The sequence below is a fragment of the Mya arenaria genome, chromosome 9 (assembly GCF_026914265.1).
Source record: "Mya arenaria isolate MELC-2E11 chromosome 9, ASM2691426v1".
Lineage (NCBI taxonomy): Eukaryota > Metazoa > Mollusca > Bivalvia > Myida > Myidae > Mya > Mya arenaria.
The window spans coordinates 1,809,935-1,833,237 of record NC_069130.1 but is presented as its reverse complement, the minus strand read 5'-3'; the positions used below and the strand labels follow the sequence as shown (position 1 = coordinate 1,833,237).

Genomic DNA, 23,303 nt, shown 5'->3' with positions numbered 1-23,303 from the left:
TGTTTTTCTTGGCTCCATTTTTTTCTTGGCCTAGTATTACCAGACTAATTTATAGCCTCGTAAAAAAGGCAGTTTAGATTCTGTGAGCCTTAGGGATAATAATTCATATTGCAACATAGCTCTTGAAGGGGCATTCGGAGCTCCTCGGCCATTTTATCGAAAACAACCTCGGATGTATTTGGACGGTTTACATACTCAAAAAGTGGTACGTTTAAGTCCGCTGCAAGTAGATCGCGTAGTAATTTTATTTAGCAGTTAAAATTTGTGACATTACTCTTGGGATTCTTAAATATGTTTGCAATAATACAATTCAATGGCAATCAACTTAAACTTAGATCAATAAATACAACTCTAAAACACTACATTTAATTAATGATATAATTCAAAATTTTACGAACTACTTCAACTGATGTACCCGCATACATCCGAGGTTTTTTTTGAAAAAAAATGGCCGAGGAGTTCCGAATGTTGAAGGGGGGCTAAGTATTTTCTATTTTTTTTCGTTACATAAGCATCTAACGCAATGTTAAGTTAATTAAAGACAAACTTCGATACCAATATTGGAACCTGAGTTTACTTACACAGTTTTTTGTTGTTTTGTTTTGGTTCATGGCAAAGAATTCCTATTTTGTTAGGTACCGATATCACTGATTAGTTTAGAATATTCTAGCAACTGTGCTTCGATCAGTTATAAATCAATTTGAAAGGAACATTAGGAAAATTATCTTGATCTGCAAACACCACCTGGTTTTCCGTTCAGTTGAATTGTTTAGTTCTTTACTATTAATTTACTTAAACCGACATACATTTTGTAGATAAATCCAGCTGACATGGATATAAGCTTAGTAAATTGACCAATCACCAGGGCCGGTATTCATAAAACTCATTTCCTAACTTTAAGTCAATTAAATTAATTAAAAATTTTCAAAGTCAAATGAAAAGTAATGTAGTAGTGTTTTTAACATTAAAGTATTTTTTAATTTTATTTCATATGACTAAAGAGATACTCAAATTAGGAAAGTGACTTAAGTTAAAAAATGACTAAAGAAGTTTTATGAATACTGCCCAAGGTCTTCAGTTAATGCAATGAGGTGCTTTTGTTTAGTTCAAATATAATCAAATTATTGGTCAACTGATATGTTTGACCTCTGAAGGCTGGACCAGCCACTATTATCCATCTCCAATAAGATTTAGTTTCTTATGCAACAGTCGATTGTAATGGGGCATTTGACTTTTGGTCCAGCAAGTCCTGGGTAAAATCTCTGCCCTGCGGGGACAGACTGCTGGAAAAATCCCCCGCACCACAGGGACCCTAGGTAAGGCCCATTCCCTGCTATTTTTGGCAGGAAGACAAAACCACCGCATTCACCAGGCTCTGCAGGGTCACCTGGAAGGTAAAAGCATGGGGGTGGGGGGGGGGGGCTGTAAGTGCATTATAGATTGCAAGATCTGAAAACTTTATCAGAACAACACGATGAGTTCAACTTTAATTATAAAGATTTTTTTTTTAAAGTCTTCCCATTAAATTCCATGAAAATGGATAATGGGAAAAAACAACTAGAAAAGGCAAGCTTAATGGTGCCAGTAATACAAAAGGTAGTAAAATGAGGAATTTCAATTAATATTATGTCACTATTACTAATAAAATTGAATGTTTTGCATGCAAAAACAATTAAAATATGTTTGAACTGACGAATACAGCTATAACTTTGGAATTAGATCTATTTCTACTACACAGATTTATCTGTTCGAATAACCAATTATATCCTACGATTATTGATTAGATGGCAGCGAAGACGCCAATGTAAGTTTTGTTGTACTCATACTGCACTCTTTATGAATGGCGGCCAAAGTCTGTACCAAGAAATGCATTTTGCGGAAAAAAAGTTAAAAAAAAAATTAGCATCCAAGGTCGTCTATATGAAACCTGAGTGATAAGACATCGGAACTCTCGTTGTGTAATAACTATTGCAGGTCTGTAAGATTTTTTCCTATTGTAGAAATTGGTGCAATTCATTACGTTTTACAAGCCTGGAAAATACCATGATGCATTCTGACAGCGAAGTCATAATATAAAGAATATGTGAACATACCTACTGCAAAGAGTCGCAAACTTGTACGTGGAATAATGTTTAGTAATACTGATGTGTAGCGTTATGATAACTTAATATCTTTATTATGAAAGAGTTGATGGGATTATATAGCGATAGAACATTTTATGACATTTTAATGCATTTACCTGGTAATTGCAAAAATATTATTATACACACTTGCAAGTCAGAGGTGTCTAAACTTCTGAGGTGTAGCTACACCATAATTGCGGGCACGATGAACTAGGGCGGTTTGCGAGCAATAATATAGTGCTCCCAAACTTCTTTTTTTTTAGCGTAGAATGCGCTGAGGCCTGTTTCCCATTAATCATATATTTAAAAAGATCAATTTAGACACAAACACACACACACAAACACACACCACACACACACACAGAAAAAGAATACTACAAAGAATTCTATAAGGGGCCTCTTTTGACTAATGCCTAATCTAAAATAGTGTAATTTGGTGTAATTTATGTATTATTTATTTACCCATATTGACATGAAATGTTCACCAAGACAAAAAAAATGGGGGGGGGGGAGGGGGGTCTTGGGGTAGCAGGTGCTTGCATAATGAAGTGATGAAGTGATTAACTTTCTCATTATGCCACACATCATTATTATTAAATATTCCTTCATCCAATTTTGAGACTCCATGCAGTAGGTATGTTCACAGTTTTAGCAGATCATAAAACATGAATAGCATAAAGAAACTATTAGTTACAACCATAATTCTATTCAAAATATCTGCTCAGAAGTGAAAATGTCAATGTGTTGCCAGGTTACAACAGAAAAATATGATATGATCACAAGACAGAACTGGTGCTTTTATGTGTGCCGAGAAATGATTGTTTGAAATGGTGTAGGCTTAATGAGTATTATGAATTATACGGTTTAATTATTTTTGTAAATTGCAGCTTAAAGTCAAATAACACTGCTGATGATGTCTAACAGGATCTCTGTGAAAGAAAATAGTTCTGTTTGATGATAAGACGGCCATTGGAATAACCTTTACATGAAAGTAAAAAACCTGATCGTTATTATTATATAGTGACTGCATACAATCGGGTTGTGTTTCTTAATTTACTTGGAAGGATAACTGATTGGAATTGCAGACTTCTGCTTTGGAAATTGGAATATGGTGGCCTGTAACCTTGATGCATGGAGAGTGATTTCGGTGATGATCGATGGCTAATACTATGATTTGGGGAATTATGGTTCGAAACTGTAATTTGGCATCTTAGAAGCATATTAATTCCATGGTGAAGGTTACAGTCTAGCGAATAAGAATTTCTGGAATTATCATTGTAATTTGTGGAATATTGGATACAGACATGGAATAAAATCACGTTTTCAGCACTAACTTAAACCAGAAATGTTACAGTCACTGTGGCCACCTAATCGACATGCATTGAACAAAATTTCATAAATTTCAAGAAATTTAGAAGTATGCAGAGTGAATTTTTGAAAATTGAAAGAAAAAAAACACTAATTTTCTGCCAATCAATTTGATTAAAATATAATTTATAACAACCAAGAACAAAATATTTGAAAAAATCGATTGAAAGACATGCTTGTTGATAAGATGGTCCGATTAAATAATCGATAATTTCTAGGAAGTGTGGACATGATGGTGAATAATCGGTTTAATTGAATATATAAGCTAATTCAATGAGAACGATTTGTTGAAAATCGAGTCTAAATGTCCAAAAAGTGGCAAAAGGTTAGAAAAAAGATGAGAATTGAACTGCGAATTGAGGATTATGATAAAGACAATGATGATAAAACCCCGGGTAAGATTTTGGAAATCTTGATTGTCTATGAAATGTATAATTAGAACTGACAAATTTGCTACTCTTGTTGGCAATTAGTTTGCTTCTATGCTGAGTTCACAATTACCATGTCATCAACCTTGCCATGCTTACATTCAGTAACATGATAATTAAAGCTTCATCATCACCACCACCTCCTACATCATTGCTGTCATCATCATTATCATCATTGTCATCGTCGTCATTGTCTTTATCATCATCTTTATCATCATCAGCATCAGCATCATCATCTTCTTTGTCATCACTATCATCGTTGTTGTTTTAGTCAGCATCATCATAAACAACAACAACAACAATATCATCATCATCCTCATCATCACTGTCATCATCATCGTCGTCGTCGTCATTTCAAAAAATAATTGTATGAGAGGCTTTTTTCTTGGAAAACAATTTCTTAAATAAGATTACCTTCAAACTTCTGAGCCTAGCTAGTTTCCTGAATATTGGAAATGTAATTGACTTCTGCCTGATTAAATTTAAATCTCTAAGCGCAGACATCCTGTGAAAGAAATAGTCCTACTAGAATTACACAGATTTCCACCTTTCAGCTTTATATAAGGCTCTAAGAAGATATAAAATTATGTGTGTTTATGGGTCCATTTTTGAAGACAAAAACCAGAACCAAAAGTTTCTGGGATTCGCAGCCCCTAAATATAATATGAATCTTAATCTGACCTGAAATTAAAAGAATTTGTATCATTGGAAGGTACTGTTTTCCATGCCAAATTATGCATATAAAAACAATTGTTATACAATACCTACCCACCAACCCCTATATTTTTTCAGGCTGTTATCAAAAACAAACCTATTCTTTTATTTGGTCTACCTGACAAAACAAATTTGTGACATTGTTCAGCTTGTCTGGGTTATTTTCTCAAAATGTATCATCATAATATTGATGGCATTGTCAATGTGCACACAATTAAATAAAGGCTATGACTTAAAAACTGTTAAAATTTTGACTTCAACATGAGACTTGGTACACATGTTCAATTAAGAAAATTTTCAAATGTCTAGCAAGTCCCATTACACTTGGTTCATTGACTGTTTCAATAATTTTGTTTTAAAATGTCTATTTTCAGAGAAGGATGGAGAGCCCAGTCTACCGTCTGGTTCCCAGTCTCTGAGTAAGGCAACTGGTTCCAAGCTCTCTGGTGGAAAGAGTCAGAGCACCAAGTCAAAATCAGGGGTGAGTAACTCTTGTAGCTTAAAGCTTTATTTTGTAGAGGGTGCGAGGGTTAGAGATTTATTATGAAAGCCAAAATAGAAACCAATTTTCATGACCATCAATCCATTGGAGTTTGATTTTAATTTATTCTCTAGATTTTTATAATGAGATCCTTTGTTTAGGGGATTTAAGTTGAAGAAGTATGCATTAATTATAGATATGCTGTAAGTGATGCATCCAGGGAATTGTTTGATCTATAATAGGGCCGATTCTTCAGAACTTTTTTAAAGTTAACAGCGTGATTAACGACTTTGTTGTTAATTTTTAAATCATGAGTTTTAAGATGATAATTGCTCACATATTTAAATATGAACAAGTACAGCTGAAACAATTGTCTCAACTCGTTTGACAAATTCAGCATAACACAATTGGATCGATTAAACTTCCAGAACTGTTACGATTTAAGGTTAACAACGATGACGTTAACACCGTTGTTTACTTTAACAAAGTTCTGAACAGTTGGCCCAATGTGCAACGATGCAACGTCTGCATAATACTGTTTTGGCTTTAATATACATGTGCTGTGTGGCTTGGTGGAATAACGATCACAATATAACATGAATGGCTGACTATGTCAGGTGTGTGCGATTTGGCTCGAAGGCTTGTTAATGCCATAATATACTCTTCCTGTTTATTGTAGTCCACCTCCATATTGACCTGATGGTTTTTTTTGTGTGAACTATCACCAAGTGCAATAACTCTTTGATGATTTTTTTTTTAAATATATTTTTCAAACAAAATATCCTTCTAACTTATGAATCAATGTGCTAAAAGGAATATGCAGGTTCATTCAACTATAAGATTTGTTTAGGGTCAGTCTAAAAGATACTTACGCCTGAACGCAACGAATATCATGCGGTGGATTTGTCTCTGTTGTTGTGGGTGGTTGATTTACATATCAACCGATTCAAAGGTCAGATTACTAGACAATAGCTAAGAGTTGCCTGCCAGACTGTGTTTACCCTTACATCAATTCTGTAAGTTAAGACATTCTTGCGAGCAGCCCTTGTTGTGTCCACTTCTTATTAGCATTGCTGCTGTTGGTAATCCAACATAAACCATCAGGATAATGTGGGTGGATTACATGAATTGATAATTTTGCTGACTTGGTTTGCTATGACTTAGCCTGGTGGACAATTTTCACATATTGTAATGAACTAGTAAAAATCAATGGTGAATAGGGGGCTTATTTGTTGCTTGTACTATGTTGAAGTGTGTTTCCTTTATTATCGGCCATACATTTTGTCCTATATCAGAATTGTTAAACAGATAGGTGGAGCTTAACCATTCAGTACCTAGCATGCGGATAAATTGCAGTGCTATTCACTTATACCCCATGCTAGTTATTGAACGCTATTGAACGTTACTGAATGTTTTTGGATGTTATTAAACGTTGTCCTTGACAATGTGGTATAAAATATGTAGGTCACCGACTTCCGTCATCATTGAAATAATACATTCATGCTGAATTGCTTGTGTATAATTTTGATAACGCTGTAACTTTTGCATAATGATTACTACACAGAATCATAATAACATCATAAAAGTGTTCATGTGTGCAGGCCGAGCACATGTATAATTGCAGGGTGACTTTCTGAAAATTAAGTGTTACATTTTTGAACATTTTAAAGGGTTTTTAGATTTGTAAGCATGTACCAATGTCATCTCATCATCATTATTATTTGAAATTTTATTGTCATAAAGAAATTGGTTTCTGTGTCTCTTTTCTTTAATATCACTCGTAAATATTTGTCCTATGAATCTTTTGACATGTTGTAGAGACTAACATCATGACCTGCAGTATATATATCCAAACTTTCCAAAAGTCTTAATATAAAATAATATTTTCTTTTTTTTGGGGTTTTTTTTTGAGATAGACAATTAATTGTCACAGCCTTGGCATCACTTGCATCGTTGTCATCGGCGCTTGCATTGCTGTTGTTGTCTTTGTCAGTGGCATGCAACAAATTTAACCTCGGACATAGCTAAAAAAAAAAATTCAAACTATTTACATGAAACTTCACACCAATGTAAACCAGTGACAATGACTCCATATGTAGCAAGCCCCATGACTCCGAAATTGAAATTGTTAAATTATGTCCATTGTTTCAAAGAATAAACGGACGAGCATCGGCATCTCCTTGCGACACTTTTGTTTACGTTAATATGATTTTTTTAAGCTGAAACTTGTTTCTTGTTCTTTTAAACGTCGCTTAATCAGATGTCGAGGCGAGAATCAGTGATTGGTAGGGCTCAGTCCATGCTCGAAGCTCCGATGTCTAAGCAACGTCGGAGTTCCCTACAACTTCCGTTTCAAGCCTTTTTTCCCTCGCCTAAGCTCGGCGAAAACTCCCGAGCAAACCATGATGAGTCGTCCGTAAGTTCTGGGAAGATGGAGGAAGTCAGTTACAATATTTATATTGTTACATATTCCCCCTACCAACCGTATTTTCTGTACTGGTCTCGCTTATTATTCTTGTATGCGCACTCTCTCACATCCCCACTTTGTGTTGAGGAAAGTTATTATTATGTAGTAGTCTCCCTTAGTTAGAAAACTGACATAGTGACTTACCCCCCTTTGTCTTGTATTTCCCATTGTAGTTTGTTTATTCTTGCAACTGCTTTATATGTTAGAAGCAAACTAATTCAATGTTAATGAATTGGTTACAATAATACCTTGTAAGTTTGATCTGTCGGGGGGATTAGATTTTGGGAACATGGGACCATTTTAAATTTGACTTTGCAATACACTTATGTAATTTACTAAAAATGAAATCATATATGATTCGAATTTTTCATATTGTTATAACTGAGCATAATAATGTTCATGCCAGGGCTTCTAAAAACCGGCAATTTGCCGGTCTGGACCGATTTTGACCAAGCCAGACTGATTTAAGTTTCAATAAGTGTAAAAAAAATCGGTCCGAAATTTTCTCTTTTTTTATAATTTCGGTCCAAAACGACAAGGCCAGTAAAAGTTGCAGCAATTGTAATCAGGGCTTCTAAAACTTTGGAACCTCAATCGGTCCGAACCCGGCGACGACCCCCCCCCCCCCCCCAAAAAAAAAAAAAAAAAAATCAAAAAAAATCCCCCCCCCCCCACTCAAAAAAGAAAGAACTGTTCAAAAGTCCGATTTTATGGAAATGTCATACATTTTCGCGACGTCTTTTCTGTCAATATTGTTTGCGATGTGGCAATTCGTAAGAGGGCTCTAGGGCCAGCATAGCCGATTTGGATAGTCATTAATACAACTTTAATTCAAATGAGATTCTCATTGAGTTCTGCAGCGTTTCTGACAAGAAAGACTGCGATGTAATTAACTGTGGCTGTCGGGAGGCGGTCAGACGACTAAAAGTGAAACAGTATTATGATTGCTTAATGCTTCTTTTGTGGGTCAACATTCAACTGATAATCTTGGATAATAGTATATATCTAGATTTATAATCGGGGCAACAAGCTTAAAGTGTGATATCGACAACATTTTTTTCATTACTGCGAATAAATATGACGTAAGCGGCGGACTCAGCTGTCAGACTATGTAGTTAATCAAGCGTATCGCTGTTGATATCCTATATATTATAACGTTAATTAATTCGGTATTTTAATGCTTTTACGGATTAACAACGACATGCATTTATCTTTAAAGCCGTTTTTAACCAGCAATGGTTCTTTATAACAATTTAAATTTAGCCGTTTTGTAATCACCAAACGGATATCATGTAATGATCGACGATGACATAGCATATTGCCATGTGAAAATATGGACCGATTTTAACACTTAATCAGGAAAGCTGCAAGCAGATAATTAACACACAGTTTGTTTAATTGTGTCTTCTGCTTATACCAAAACACGTGATTGGACCAATTGCAAGCGTCTGCTAATTAACAGATAGGCTATAGAGTGATCAGCGTGTGTTATGCTATGTTGTCGTCGATCATTACATGATTTATCTGTTTGATGATTACCAAAATGTTAAATTTAAATTGTTCCTTTAAATTGCATATGTCATTGTTAATCCGAACCTAGTCATATATAGGATATCAACAGCGACACGCTTGATTAACTACTTAGTCTGGAAGCTGAGTGCGCTTACGTCATTTTTATTTGCAGTAATGAAAAAATCGTTGAAAAAAATATTGACAGAAAAGACATCGCGAAAATGTGTGACATTTCCAAATAAACGGACTTTTGAACAGGCCTTTCTTTTTTTTTTGGGGGGGGGGGGGTTGTCGCCGGGTCGAGACCGATTGTGGCTGGGTCCGGACAGATTGAGGTTCCAAAATTTTAGAAGCCCTGTTCTGAGCTATAAATATTTCCTTAAAGAAACATTAAAAGTCATTATGGCTCCAATATATATCACAACAGGTCAAAATGGCTTGGTTATTGAATAAATTATTCACACATTTTATATAAATTATGTATGCAATGTAGTACTGATTGGTATCATAACTCACATATTTGTGTATTTATTATGTTATAGCAATTACTAATGAATGCTAAAAACTGAAGTACAAGCTAACAGCTAGCATATTATATAGGTCAAAAATAAGTATTACATACAAAATAAAAAAAAAGAATATTTTCAAAGCAATTGTACTTTTAAATTTTTAACATCCTGCACATGGGGTTAAAGGGACTCGACACCAGATGATAACTTTGCAAGTAAAGAAAGAAAAAGAAAATTGCCAAATACTTATTGATAACGTTGTGTACAACACATTAAATATGACCTACTGATGTATTACAGCACGAACGACAAATGTATCTTTCGCAGTTATTGCATATTTTTCCATTGCGAAATATACCGGGTAAATCCCAGTAATTTTAAAATATCAACAGTATGTGTATCTGTACTAATCACATGACTTTCACAAGCTAAATATACACACTTTAAACTTCGGAAACCAATATGCGCTAAATTTAAACGGGTAAACTCAGCTTAGACGGAGATAAAATATTCCTGTAATCATGTAAAATGATTTATTATCGGCCTCAAACTAACTATTGACAATTCAAGGCTTGTTTTGAGGAAATAATGTTTTGGCCAATTTTAGGCCCATCTGGTGTCTAGTCCCTTTAATGGCAGAAGGTAGCAAGCAACATAAAAATATGGAAAGTAAAGATATCTTCTGACATTAACCCCCATGCTGTAGATGTTCTTTTTGATTTATTTAAATTTGTTTGGTGGATTACGTCATGGTAACAGACTGTTATAATTACTGAGAAAGCCTAAAGATAAAATTAATTTATGACATCAGTAAGTATTTCTGGAATTATATATATAGTCTTATGTAACACCAACATAATTACTGTTTTAGAAAAAAACAGTAATATATAGCATGCAACAATAACAATTCTGACATTCTTGTAAAAAACGGTAACAAAATGCTGACTTAAAAGAATCCGAATTAGCACCCAGCCTTCTGTTTGAGAATTACAAAAGTCAGGAAAAACTTTCAAAGTAGAAAAAATAGTAGAAAAACAACTTACTGACTTTGCATTTTAAGCCAGCTTAATTGTTTTCACAGATTACAGAAATAAGGCCATGAAAAATAATCTTCGGTTCTTAGGCACAATTTTAATGAAAAATGTGGAGTTAGTTTCAGATTTTTTAAATTTAAAACAACTCTTTTTATATAAAGAAATAAGCCATTTATGCATTTAAAATTTGAAAAAATGACACAGTCCTAAAGCTGTCGACCCATTTTTGGCATGATTCAATATGATTTTTTGTGTGATCGACAGAAGGTAGAAAAAGTAGAAATAGTATAAATTTTGCGGAATCAAAATAAATGGAGCTTATAATAATGTAAAGAACGTATGCTACCGGGCATAAGAAACTAATCTTCTTGTTTTTTGGCCTTTCTGAGAGCTGGCTCAATGCTGAAGAAACCATTAAGAAGAAATTATTTGGAACAAATCAGCTGCTGTTGAAAAAATGATATGTTTTGCCTATCAATACAATTTATGTTAAATGGTGTTAAAGCATATTATTAAATACCATAAATTAGTGTGTGTTTTTTGGGCAGAAAACGATATGTTTTGTTTAGAAATGAAATATATGTTTGGTTGCTAAATATATTATTAATACAAAGATTGATTATGTTCTTATTGGGGGATGTTGGCTTCTAGTTTTTGTCCTGTTTTAAAAGTACAGATTTATAATAATTATGTTGTAATAATTTTATTGTTTAATGATAGATTGTAAACAATATTTTTTTTAAACAAATATATGGAATGATATTTGCATGAAAATTAGTCAAAGATGGTCCTTGGTTTTAGAAAAGCTAATAATATGTATATATTTTTGAGTTGACAATGCCTAAAAGAATGTAATGGTTTATAAGGAATATTAGGTATATTTTAGAGTGACAGACATTGTTGTTTCCATTTTTCTGATAAAGACCCAAGAAATAAAAAAAAAAAAGATATATGTAATGTTGTTAAATCATGAATATGATGAAGTTCAGTTATATAATTATGATAGTTCATTTTGACATTCTGCAGAAAATGATGGAGGAAAGTGTGTAATAAAAACAGGATCAATTCTTTAAAAATCCTTAACCGTGATTGGCCAAGAAATTGTGCAATCTCCAGGCAGCCTTGTCTTAACAAATTCCAGTATAAGAGGGACAAATCGTATTGTATTTTGATAGCAAAAAGAGAAGCAATTTTAATAAGCTCAACTCCTGGACTGCAAGGTCATAATGTTTGCGACTTTGCTGACATAACGAGATGTTATTTGTCTCCTGTGATGACCTGGAAAGGAAATTGTCGTGATTCATCATTGTTTTACCCGAACGTTGGCAGAATTGTGTTACCACAAAACTTAAAATTAGCTGAGGAAAGTAAAAAAATGAAGAAACAAGACAAAGTAGCTCAATTGTTGGCCTACTTGCGCTTATTTTAGTCAAAGTACATCATTATAGTTAGGTTGAGATTTTTTTTCCGAAGATTGGGACAAGGTCAAGGGCTTTAACGTATTCAATAAAGCATTCACGAAAAGTATGTGTCACATAGAAACATTCATTCTGAGATTGGAGCATGAAAATGAATAACTGTAAATAAGCGCAGAAAAGTTGATTATTACGTTAACCTCCGCATTTCTGAGATCGAAAATAACTTGACAATTGTCATCAATTTATCTCATGTCGTGCATCAATAATATGGGTTAAGACTCTATTAGATGAAAATTGACATATTCTGTATTTGCTTGGTGTTTATTCTCATGTTTCCTCTAGTGGGATCACCAAATGGACTCTGATTTCCAACAATCATTTAGAAAGCTTCTGAGGAAGATGTTGGCAAAAGTTTCATATAATCTTTAGTTGGTTTTATGAAATATGTTATTTAGCAGAACGCACGTGTGATCTGGCTTAGTATAGAGACAGTTGGCGGCAGCACTAATATAGTGCTGAAGGTTATGCTGATTCATTGGTTTAGTGAAGAAAAAAAAAGATCATTTATGTACATGCTTTTATATTTAAATTAGAAAGCAGCGTTACTGGCTAAGGTCACAAATCCGAACACTTTTTGATGTTTTTTACAATTATCTTGGAGAGTTTATGTTGTAGTAAGTTAAACTTTCGTATGAAACATCTTTGGTTCATGTGGAAACAGCTGTCAAAGTACAGATTCGCGATCTCGTCAATTTTATGTCGAAAATCGTTCATTTTATAGACAGTAAATCACCCTTCAAATTATGCTATGGAGGGCACAAATACCGAACACTTGAAAAGCGAAAATACATGGTCATACAATTATAATTAAAAAGTATGCTATATTAAATAAACACTTAGCTGCAAAGTGATTTATTGTTTCCGAGGTTTTTTTAAAAAAAAATCGCTTCAAGTGTAAACCGTGATTTCTATTTATAAATATCTTGAATGTAGGTCAACATAACTGCAAAACCTAAAGATGCGCATGCGCCCTCTGACGTTATTCCCCCATGTGCTACATTTTGATCTTTAAGCGTATAAACATTGAATGGCATTTTTTAGAAAAATACTTAACAAAACAAGATGAAACTTCGCAAGTGTGACCAAGGCAAGCCTCTGTATTGATCTAGATCATCGAATAATCGATCACGGTAAACAAACGCGTGTTTTAGTCGGTGTTCGGTATTGGTGCCCTGTTCGGAAATGTACCCTCAGCCAGTACCATTAGTTGCTCGTTCACAAAACAATGTACAGCTTTGAATTATTAGCGATAGTTCGCAGCAAGCATGAGCTTTTTTAGTATCTCTCAGGGGAGGTAACTATAGTTGTGCATGTACTGACTTTGCAAGAGTTGTCTTTCTTTGTAGACACATTTAATACACTTCATTGCCAGAGTTTTTCTTAAATAAGCATGTCACGGACACTTTAACGAAAGAGGAAGTAAAAAAGACATTCTTTTTTAGTATTTCTTGTAAGTGGACAGGAAAAGGCATGGTTTTGCAGTAATAAATAAATATTCAAGATAAGAATCTGTCATAGAAGTATGTTACTATGTTATAAGCATTATTAAACATCTTGTGAAAATTTATATGTTTAAACTTGATCTTAATTTTGAACTTGATTTTGATAGATTTGCACCTGGCGGTGTCATTTTAATGTTATATAAGGATTTTATTGTTGAAGAATTATATCTACATTTTACATTGTTTTTTAGGGAAGTTTACGAAGTCGACGGGGAATAAACCTTTCTATCGACGACACATCTTTTCCGATGGAGCTCAAAGCTTCGATAAGTCCGCAGGGAACGCTTCGTGAAAATGATACGCGAAAACAGAAGCAGCCGAGTAAACTGACCACACTCTTCAGTCCAATGAATAAGGTAAGAAATTAAGAACAGAAACATTTTAAAGGTGGAGTTTAATTTTCTTATAATTGGACGATAAGAGTTAAGTGGTGTAATTGTCTTATTATGCCAAGTTTAGAGTTGTGATTATTTGGTATAACTTCTGACAGCCTTGCAAATTCAGTTATCTGTTACTGAATAACATTAAAATAATCTTGACTTTTTGCTTTGCCAAGGCAATTCTGATTATTTTGTTCCACTTTCTTACAAATGAACCAGAAAATAAATAAATTTAATATCGTTCTGCTAAAATAAATCATTTTATTATGATAGCCATAATGTTTGTAAAGGTCAAGGTCCACTAAAAGAGAGTGCAAATCACTTATCTTATGGAAAATGTGTGAATTTCTAATTAAATAGAAAACTGAAATTGCTTAAATTGGCCATATTTCACATTTTATGGTGCTTGAACGTTTGGTCAAGGGTCAGCCATTTAGTGGACAAACATTTATTGGCTATTTTCGGTTTTGAATTTACAATCAGAAATTTTAGTATTGTGAATGCCTTTTCATTGGCATTTTAAGTTATAAATGCTAATAATATAAACAAAGACATAATAGGGCTAACACTTGAAATAAAACACTTTTCTTTAAAAGCAGTATTTTCTTTTTATGAATATAAATTATAAAGTAACTGTTATTTAATTTTGATTGGCAATGTTAAAATGTTGTCTATAAGCTAGCAAAAAAAATGACAATGTTGAACAGACATATTAAATAAACAAGAATTGTGTCAAATCACACCGCTTTTGTTTTGTTCAAGTTTACCTGGGCCAAAAAATCACTGTCTTGATAAAACAGTGACATATTTCTTTTTCTTGTATGTTTTTGATAATCAAAATCCAATCTGAAATTATCCAAAGAAGAGCCATCTGACAATTAAATGACATAAAGGGGTTATTTATGGAGATCATTAAGGATTATATTTTTTTTTCCGACATTTTGACCGCAATATCTACGACATAATTTTTCTATAAATATATTATATTATACTATATTTTTATCCATAATTACAGTTCAAGGCTAAAAACAAGAGTTTCATGCGATGACTGAATGGTATTTCTCAATTTGAACACTTAACATTCCATGAAATTGATATAAACAAATCGATGAAATATTAGACACAATGAAAAAAATGAAACCGAAAGTTGATTCAAACCGTACTGACATTTATTGCATTCCTCCCACAGAATTATGAAACAATATGGTTTATTTTTGTAATAACTTGGTTTTTGTGTTAAGTTTTAATTGATTCATGGATGTACCTAATTAATTGTTGGGGTAAAATTAATTGGTCTGGTAAAATGAAAAACCTGTCGGCTGAATTACGCCCCCACCTTCAATTTAATTGATCGGTTTCAAATCGGTTATTTTTTTATTTTTTTGATGTTTTAGAATAAATGTGCTCATCAATGGATGAAAATGCATGTTTCAAAGCATGTCTTCTATCTAATGTGTAATATGATTCCTTACTGAAGTGCAGTCATCATTACAAACAAACAAACATGTTTACAAATAGCAATCAAAATGGATATAACAGCAACGTAAACAGTCTTATATTACATTTTAATACACGCATCTTTGTAAAACATGTTCAATGTCCTTAAAACCGCTTACAGAAACTTCTCTGTAATTAACTCACGAGGTCTCTAATAAATACTGCAGTGAATGCACATGATTTTAACTGCGCTCGGTACCCCTGACACAACTTTAAGGCTTGTCATCAAATGGTTACTTGTGGTTGAAGGGATTGGGAAAAAGTCCCGAACAATGTTTTGGTATTACATTAAGGTAAAGAAGTTTGGTAGCATTAAAGTCATGGTGTCTTTGTCATGGACGTTGTTGCCATCTCGAAAATATGTTTAATTTTAACCTAATAAATTTAAAGTCCTCAAAAGAAGATTGGTATCTTCATCATCGATGTTGTTGCCAACTCACAAAATATGTTAATCATTAACCTTAAATTGCAAGTCCTCAAAGAAGTTTGGTATCATTAAAGTCATGGTGTCTTCATCATCGATGTTGTTGCCAGCTCGGAATATATGTTTATTGTTTACCTTAATTGAAAGTCCTCACTTGATTTGTAATATAAAGTGTAAAAGTTTTCCATCATCAAAGTATTGGTGTCATCATCATCATCGATGTTGTTGCGAACTCACAAAATGTCCTCAATGTGTGCCTTAGCTTAAAAGTCCTCACTTAATTTGTATTACAAAGCAAAAATATCTGTTATTGTCGAAGAGTTGGTGTCATCACCTTTGATGTTGTTGTAGCCTGTATTATTAAAAAGCTTTTAGTGTTTGCCTAAACTCAGCTGAGACATAAACAATGATCACGAAACTTGATACACATGTTTTTGATTTTCTAGGTATTACAGGGGACATTATTTTGTATTAAAAAACTGTTCAGTAATGTCCCTTGGTCAAGTATGTCACTATTAAATGTTTTATTGACCGCTTTAAAGGACTAATTTAAGGAGTAAAATTTAATGGAATAAATTTAAAGAACGCGCATGAATTGATAAACCTCGAAATTTGCCCTTATTAAGTTAAATTGTCAGTACTGAAGTGTCATTGTCAAGGTCATATTTGTCATTATGGCATGCATACACTTATAAAGTCATTCCTAGAAAATCTATTTTTGCAATTTCGATAAACAGATACCCAAGTGCATTATAATTAAATTAAAGCTTTAAAAATGTATGTAACATAATACTCATGGGAATGGGTGCATTTGTGCATTAATTAAGAATGAAAAAGTAGCATTTATGACCCTGACTGCATTAAAAGGCCAGTTTATCTGGGTTTGACTTTGAAGTTAAATTATGTATGAACATATTTTCATTTTCTTGGAAGCTAATTTAAGTATATTTGTCATAAAACCAGATCTATTCATGAAAGGAACTGTTAAACGAACTCTATCACAGATTTCATATTGGAGACAATAGTCAAGTTGTTCAGAATTTTGTTAATGTTAACAACGTTGTTAACTGCATATTTGTTAACTTAATCATTGTTAACTGCATAGTTGTTAACTTAATCATTGTTAACTGCATAGTTGTTAACTTAATCATTGTTAACTTTAAAAAGTGAACTATTTCAGGATGTGCGCACATATTTACATGAAACAAGTTCAGCTGAAACAGTTGTCTCAAATCTTGTACATGTTTTTCTTAGTTAATCAAGGGACATGATTCCACATATTTCAGCTAGACTTATTGAAATATAACTAACTAAATTACCTGTATATATATTGAAACCAATATCAGTATCATAAATTCTTGTTTTAAAGAAGGCCAAAACCTCAGGGGACTCATTTTTGAGCTGTACCAATTATTATACATGATTTATATGATAGACATATATGGTTTATACGACTGATTGTAATCTTTGGTATTTTCACAGTCCAGTGACTGACTGGCCAACTTCTGACTGTAACAATCAAATATCTAACAGGTTTATTGTTTTAAGAATGTTAATGCTCCTAACCCTGGGGGACAACACTTTTTATGCATGTTTTGTAGTTTTACCAGGGCAGACTTAACTGATGTCTGATACAAAGATACAAAGATCGTTTCAAGTTGCTTCTGAAATATGTTGAATTATGTCCCTTGTTAAACTAAGAAAAACATGTACTTTCGCCTTGTGTGTTCTTTGTAATTAACTGTTCTGATCTTCAAAGAGAAATCTTTTAAATTATTAAATAAAAAAAGGTTATTTTGAGTAAGTCAGTATTTTGACATTTGTGACCTTGCATAATCTTCAATGTAAAAAAACAACAACCAAAAATGTTTTCATGAAAGTATAACATAAAATGAATCAATTTCCCAAAATAACAGTATGCATGTTTGTAGTAAGTTTCATTATTCTGGGTGAATTCTTTCTGCAGTTATGCCCCTTGAACTAAAGAACAATGGTTATTTATAGTTTATGAGAAATTTTGTTATAACTTGAGGTTTTGTTAACAACTTCAATTCATATAAAAATAGTATTTTATTGATATCTCAATTTAAAGACTACCCTAGGGAAGAGTGAAATGGGGGAAGAAATCTCCTATTGTCCATTTATGACAGTTGGAGCGAGGTATTGTGACAATCAAGAACAGCTAGGGTACGCTGGTTTAGCAGTTACTGACAGTCCGGCCAATTAAACGTTTGACAATACTTTAAACAGCTGATGGCTGTGGTCAGTGTGGCATGGAGAAATAGTTTTGATTTTTGAAGTGTTTCACAGTGTGGATATAAGGTTTTGTTATTAAGTTTGGATGATAAAATTCGGATATTCTGTAGACATTTAAAGACATTATAACAACACATTCCATGTGTTTGTGTTGGCATATGGCAAAGTTTCATTGAATTTGAACCATTAATGGTTAGATTACATATATATATCTAAGTTTGCAACGGGCGGATTGTTTAGAACTTTGTAAATGTTCACAATGTTGTTGACATCATGGTTGTTAACTTTTAAATCGTTTCTGTTCTGGAGGTTTAATACATACACTTGTGATCTGAAGTATTTATAACAAAATTTAAGACAATAATGGTTTAGCTGTACTTGTTTATATTTAAACAGGAAAACACATCATCAAATATTTCACATATAAAAGTTAACAATGCTGTTGTAAATCATGTTGTTAACATTAAAAAAGTTCTTAACAATCGGCCAAGTGTGTGCATAATTGGCTTCAACGAATGTATTATTTTATTAATTTTGAAGTTGAAATAGTTCTCTGCCAAGTTTCATTCTCGATCTATTATTAAGTGCACTGGGTTGAAGTATGCTAAGGCTGCAAAATATATTTCATGCAAGCTTCGATCACAATTCTTAACTATATATGGAGTTTTGTTAAACGGCTCAGTAATATTTCAAGATTTTAAGTTTTGAATTAATTCATAAGTTGTGTGAAACTTGTATTTGCTTGAGTCATATAGTTTGATAATTTAAGTGTGTTTGCATTGAATGAAAGATTGGGGGGAGATTTTTTTTAGAGTTCTTCTTAAAATAAATGATAAAGAAAAATTCTCTGAAGTGGATTTGATTTCTTAATCTTAGTAGAAAACGGATGGATGGTTATTCATATTTAACTTAAATTAATATTAATTTAAATTAATATAAATCATACAACATTTAATGTATTACCGGGTATGAAGCAACTGACAAATATATATATTATAGTGTAATGATACCAGTGATAAAATTATTTAAGTGTGAAGATGCGACAGAAAAATATATTTTAGTGTAATGATGCGACTGACAATATATTTTAGTGTTACAAATAAAGTGTTGACATATTTATTTTAGTGTAATAGTGTGACTGATCAATTATGAAAGGAGATTTTTCTGACTATTGGCGTATTGTGTGAAATAAAATCCATGGGAAAGCTCTATATGGAAAGTAGTCTTTATTTCTGATGATGTTCTTTATTATATAGAAAAGCTGAGGCAGGCAATTTGCAGCATATGGTTAAAATAGATCGGTGTTGGTATTGATTGTGTTTTCTGCAAGATTTTCCCGTAAGCTGAGAAAAAATGTAGACTGTATACCTTTTATAGCAAACACAAAATATTGAATTGAGGTAACACATGTTAAAGCTGTCTGCTATAATTTATTGTTTATTTTATTATTAGTTGTTGTTCATGTAGGCATTTTTTGTGAAATAATTGAATTATTGAGCCTTAATTCTATGTAGAATTGATGTCCTAAACATTTAACTCAATATTTTTTTTTGGCAAATTTTTTAGAGTTTCAATCAAATAAAGAAATAGTTTCACCTTAAATTAAAATGGAGGGTATACAGCTTAAACCTTTTGTATTCAAAATATAATATCTCTTAAAAAAAATGGATAAATATTTCACTTCATTTCCATACCATTGTTAACCATTTCTGAATTACATACCTGTCAAGGTCTTTTGGTACCGACCAATGAAAATCAATTATTCATTAGCTGCTGCGTGATCTAAATATAGACAGCATTAAGTCTGATGTTCCTGCCTTTCCTGGCGAATAATTGCTATTTGGATGATGGACAATATCTCATTAACGTAATAGTATTGATAAACTGTATAGACTTGTTTATAGAAAATTCATTTGTGTCTATATTCTGGAAGTTTTCTAATTTTTGTTGTTGAAATTTGGCGTTTCTACACAAAAGTGTTGTCAGATGGATTTTCCTGTTTCTACTGGACTTAAATTGATCGTAAGGTGACTTAATTGTGTCATTAAATATTTAAAACGCCATAACACTCATCCGAGAGTGACGTCTAAGTATCGAGACTCCAGTGTAAATTGACAGTTAAATTTTACAAATATGTGAAAATTGCACATTGTAAATTTTACAACTTTTCTAAATTTGTTGCAAATTCTTTATTTCGTGGATTTTGGATGTGATATTACACAAACTGTCACCATGGTATATAGCGATTGTTATCTAGATTTCATAAATTGTATGGAAGTTGTGTCGCGGTGTTTCTTTTCAATGATAATTTCACTGGAGTGAATCATTAAGGGAGTTTTGTGAAGCATATAATATTATAATACAAATATGTCTGCCTGTCTCCATGGATGTAATTATATTCAAAGTTTTATTTCATAAAGTTAAGACTTACAGACTTTTCAGGTATAAACAAGTGGAAATTTAACTGAATTGTATGTGACTTGTTGATTATTGAACATTCGTGAAGGAGTTGTCTTCAAAATGCTTTGATGTAAAGATTTTAAACTAGCACATTATGTAGATATGTATATATAGGGTATTGAAACAGAATGATCATTATTAAGTGGATACTTTCATTAGAAATTACATGGATTAATTGGTATAATTATCTCGTTTGGAGTGTTTCTTAACGTGCCAATCATATTTTCAATTAAGTAACGGAAGTGACAAAGTGTGAACAAAAAACATGGAAATGAGCATATTAAGGCTTTTGTCTCGCTGCCAATTTTAGACAGGTACTCTTATACTCCCTTGTCTGGCTGCCAATTATAGGCAGGTACTCGAGTGCTCGTTCTGCCCGAAAGAAAGAAACTTTAAACCAAAAGAAAGAGAGCGGAAATACTGCCACTTTCATTACAATTTGGTCTGAAGGGTCTTTTGTTCGTGTAGCAGATTTTCTAGTCAGTTCAGTGCACAAATGTGGGAAGAATGGTCGAAATTCTGCATCGTGACCTTGCAAAATTTCTTCAGATATTTTGGTTAAAGGTTCAAGCTTTTATTCAGCGATAGTCGACGTTTGAATATCAAAGTGCTTAATAGATAGTGACTATGCGATTAATAGTGTGAAAAGAAATTTGTTTGTACTTTCAATTCGTCTTATCTAAAGCACGATTAAAAGCGATTTTGAGAAATTGTCGTCTCAGTGATGTTTAAAATTTGAATTTCAAAAATGTCTGTTTAAACATTTATGTATGGTTCGACAGTTCATATGACCTTTATAGTAGAATGTTTTTCATTTTAAACCTCTTAAACGTTTCTTTGTGGAAAATAACGTATTTGTTCAAATCTTTTCTTTGTGCAATTTTCTTTTTAAGTGTTATGCGAAATGTCGTATAATACCTGGGCAGCACTAAATGTTTACGTTTCAAAGTGTTTTAAAGTAATTGAATTATAAAATACCTTCAATGCCTGTTTTTCTTTGAGCTAATCAGTGGATTAAACTGTAAAATCAATTTAAATATAATATATTTGTAATGTTAAACATTATTGATTAAAATATTAATAATCGTGGATACGTGATTTTATCCATTCTTAACCTTGTTTTAATGTTTGCGACTGTTTACATGCTAAATTGGAATGATTTTTCATCCAGATTAATATTAACTGACTCATTTTGGGCGCGCATTTCAGTTTGTTTGGTTTAATCGAGATCAGAATTATTACGAGTTTTATTGGGTACAGGATATGGGTTAAAGACGCGAATAGATCGCTATCATGGTAATTCATTTTCCAATCGTAGGTGGGACAGCGAATGAAAATATAATGTTTTTGTAATGATTAAATTCCATCGAAATATTAAGTGAATTCATTTAAGGTAAAATTAAATGGATGATTGAGAAGGTCGATTTGTGGTAAAGTTAAATGATTGTTATATGGTTTATTTGTTATTTTTCTTTAGGGTAATTATTGTTTGAATTGAGACACAAATTCTGACTGTAATGAGTGTTCAATTGTGTTTAAGTCGACAGCTGATTGGATGTCGACTTTCAGTTTTGGATTTTAAATCGGATAAATAAAGTCAAACGACAAAGTTGACAATTTAATGAACGATTCTGAACAATACACAGAAATTATTCAAATTTGTGTGAATGTTATAAACTAATGGAGAATAATTATAATAACCGACAGTACATGGTGAAAATGAGTGTTTTAATAGAATGTGTTCATTAATAATTCAAACAACAAAAGTGATATACTATACTTATGATACACACAGTTTTGTGGTGAAAAGGATGCGTAAGTGATTGATAATAGTAATACATATAATAAATACATGCGCTGAACGCTAAACTTGAAGCCAGGATGCATATGGAAGGCAGTCGTAGCGAGATTAAACGTCGACACCCACATCGACAGTTACACATAAATCCGGTTAATCGCCGGTCATGGCCCATGGGACCAAGCTCGCCACTTAGATTAAAGGTAAGCAGCTGGTTCTTGAAGCCCCCATTCACACTGGAGCGGTTGGATGGACAGTAAATTTTGGACTTATTTTAAATAATTTACAGCTATTAATTACGTACAATAGTATCAGATACCATATAAGTTGACTTTGTTACATCACATAGGACTTATTGTACATAACATTGTTAAAGTTAAAAACTTAACATCGTCACCTTAGTGCAAGTACTCAATATCTGCTTCTATTTCAATAGGCAGTTATGGAGTTATTGCACTAAGGTGATGACATCATTGTTGTTAGCTATTTTTCAGCTGTACTTGTTTATAGTTAAATATGTGAGCACATGATAAAATATTTCACTTGTAAAAGTTAACAACGATGTTGCTAATCATGTTGTTAACTCAAATTAACAAAGCTCTGAACAATCGGCCCATTAACTTACAAAACTTGTCACCACATTATATTTCTAGTTGCCAGCGACAATATGCTTATGTGTAGCAAAGCCCTTATCTCGAGCTTCAATTATTGTAGAGTTATACCCCTTTAAAACAATTATAATAAGGATGAAATCAATGTTAATGTCTTAACTTTCATTATTCTTGTTTTTTGTCACAGTGAAGCATTTTTATCGTATGTGCCAGGATTTTAACCCGGGTGACTGGATTGGCAATCCTCTATTCTAACCATGC

At 32.7% G+C, this 23,303-nt stretch overlaps 1 protein-coding gene across 3 annotated transcripts in view; it reads left to right on the top strand.

Moving 5' to 3' along the window:
- Window positions 1-23,303, top strand: part of LOC128202652 (pleckstrin homology domain-containing family G member 5-like) — a 112,918-nt gene that overhangs the window by 68,796 nt on the left and 20,819 nt on the right. For 2 of the 3 annotated variants that reach the window (XM_052903676.1, XM_052903678.1), the window contains 3 exons: window positions 5,008-5,114; window positions 7,375-7,530; window positions 13,808-13,972. In XM_052903676.1, the coding sequence (XP_052759636.1) occupies window positions 5,008-5,114; window positions 7,375-7,530; window positions 13,808-13,972 (428 nt within the window). The remainder of the gene's footprint in view (window positions 1-5,007; window positions 5,115-7,374; window positions 7,531-13,807; window positions 13,973-23,303) is intronic. The other variant, XM_052903677.1, reaches the window with a different exon arrangement.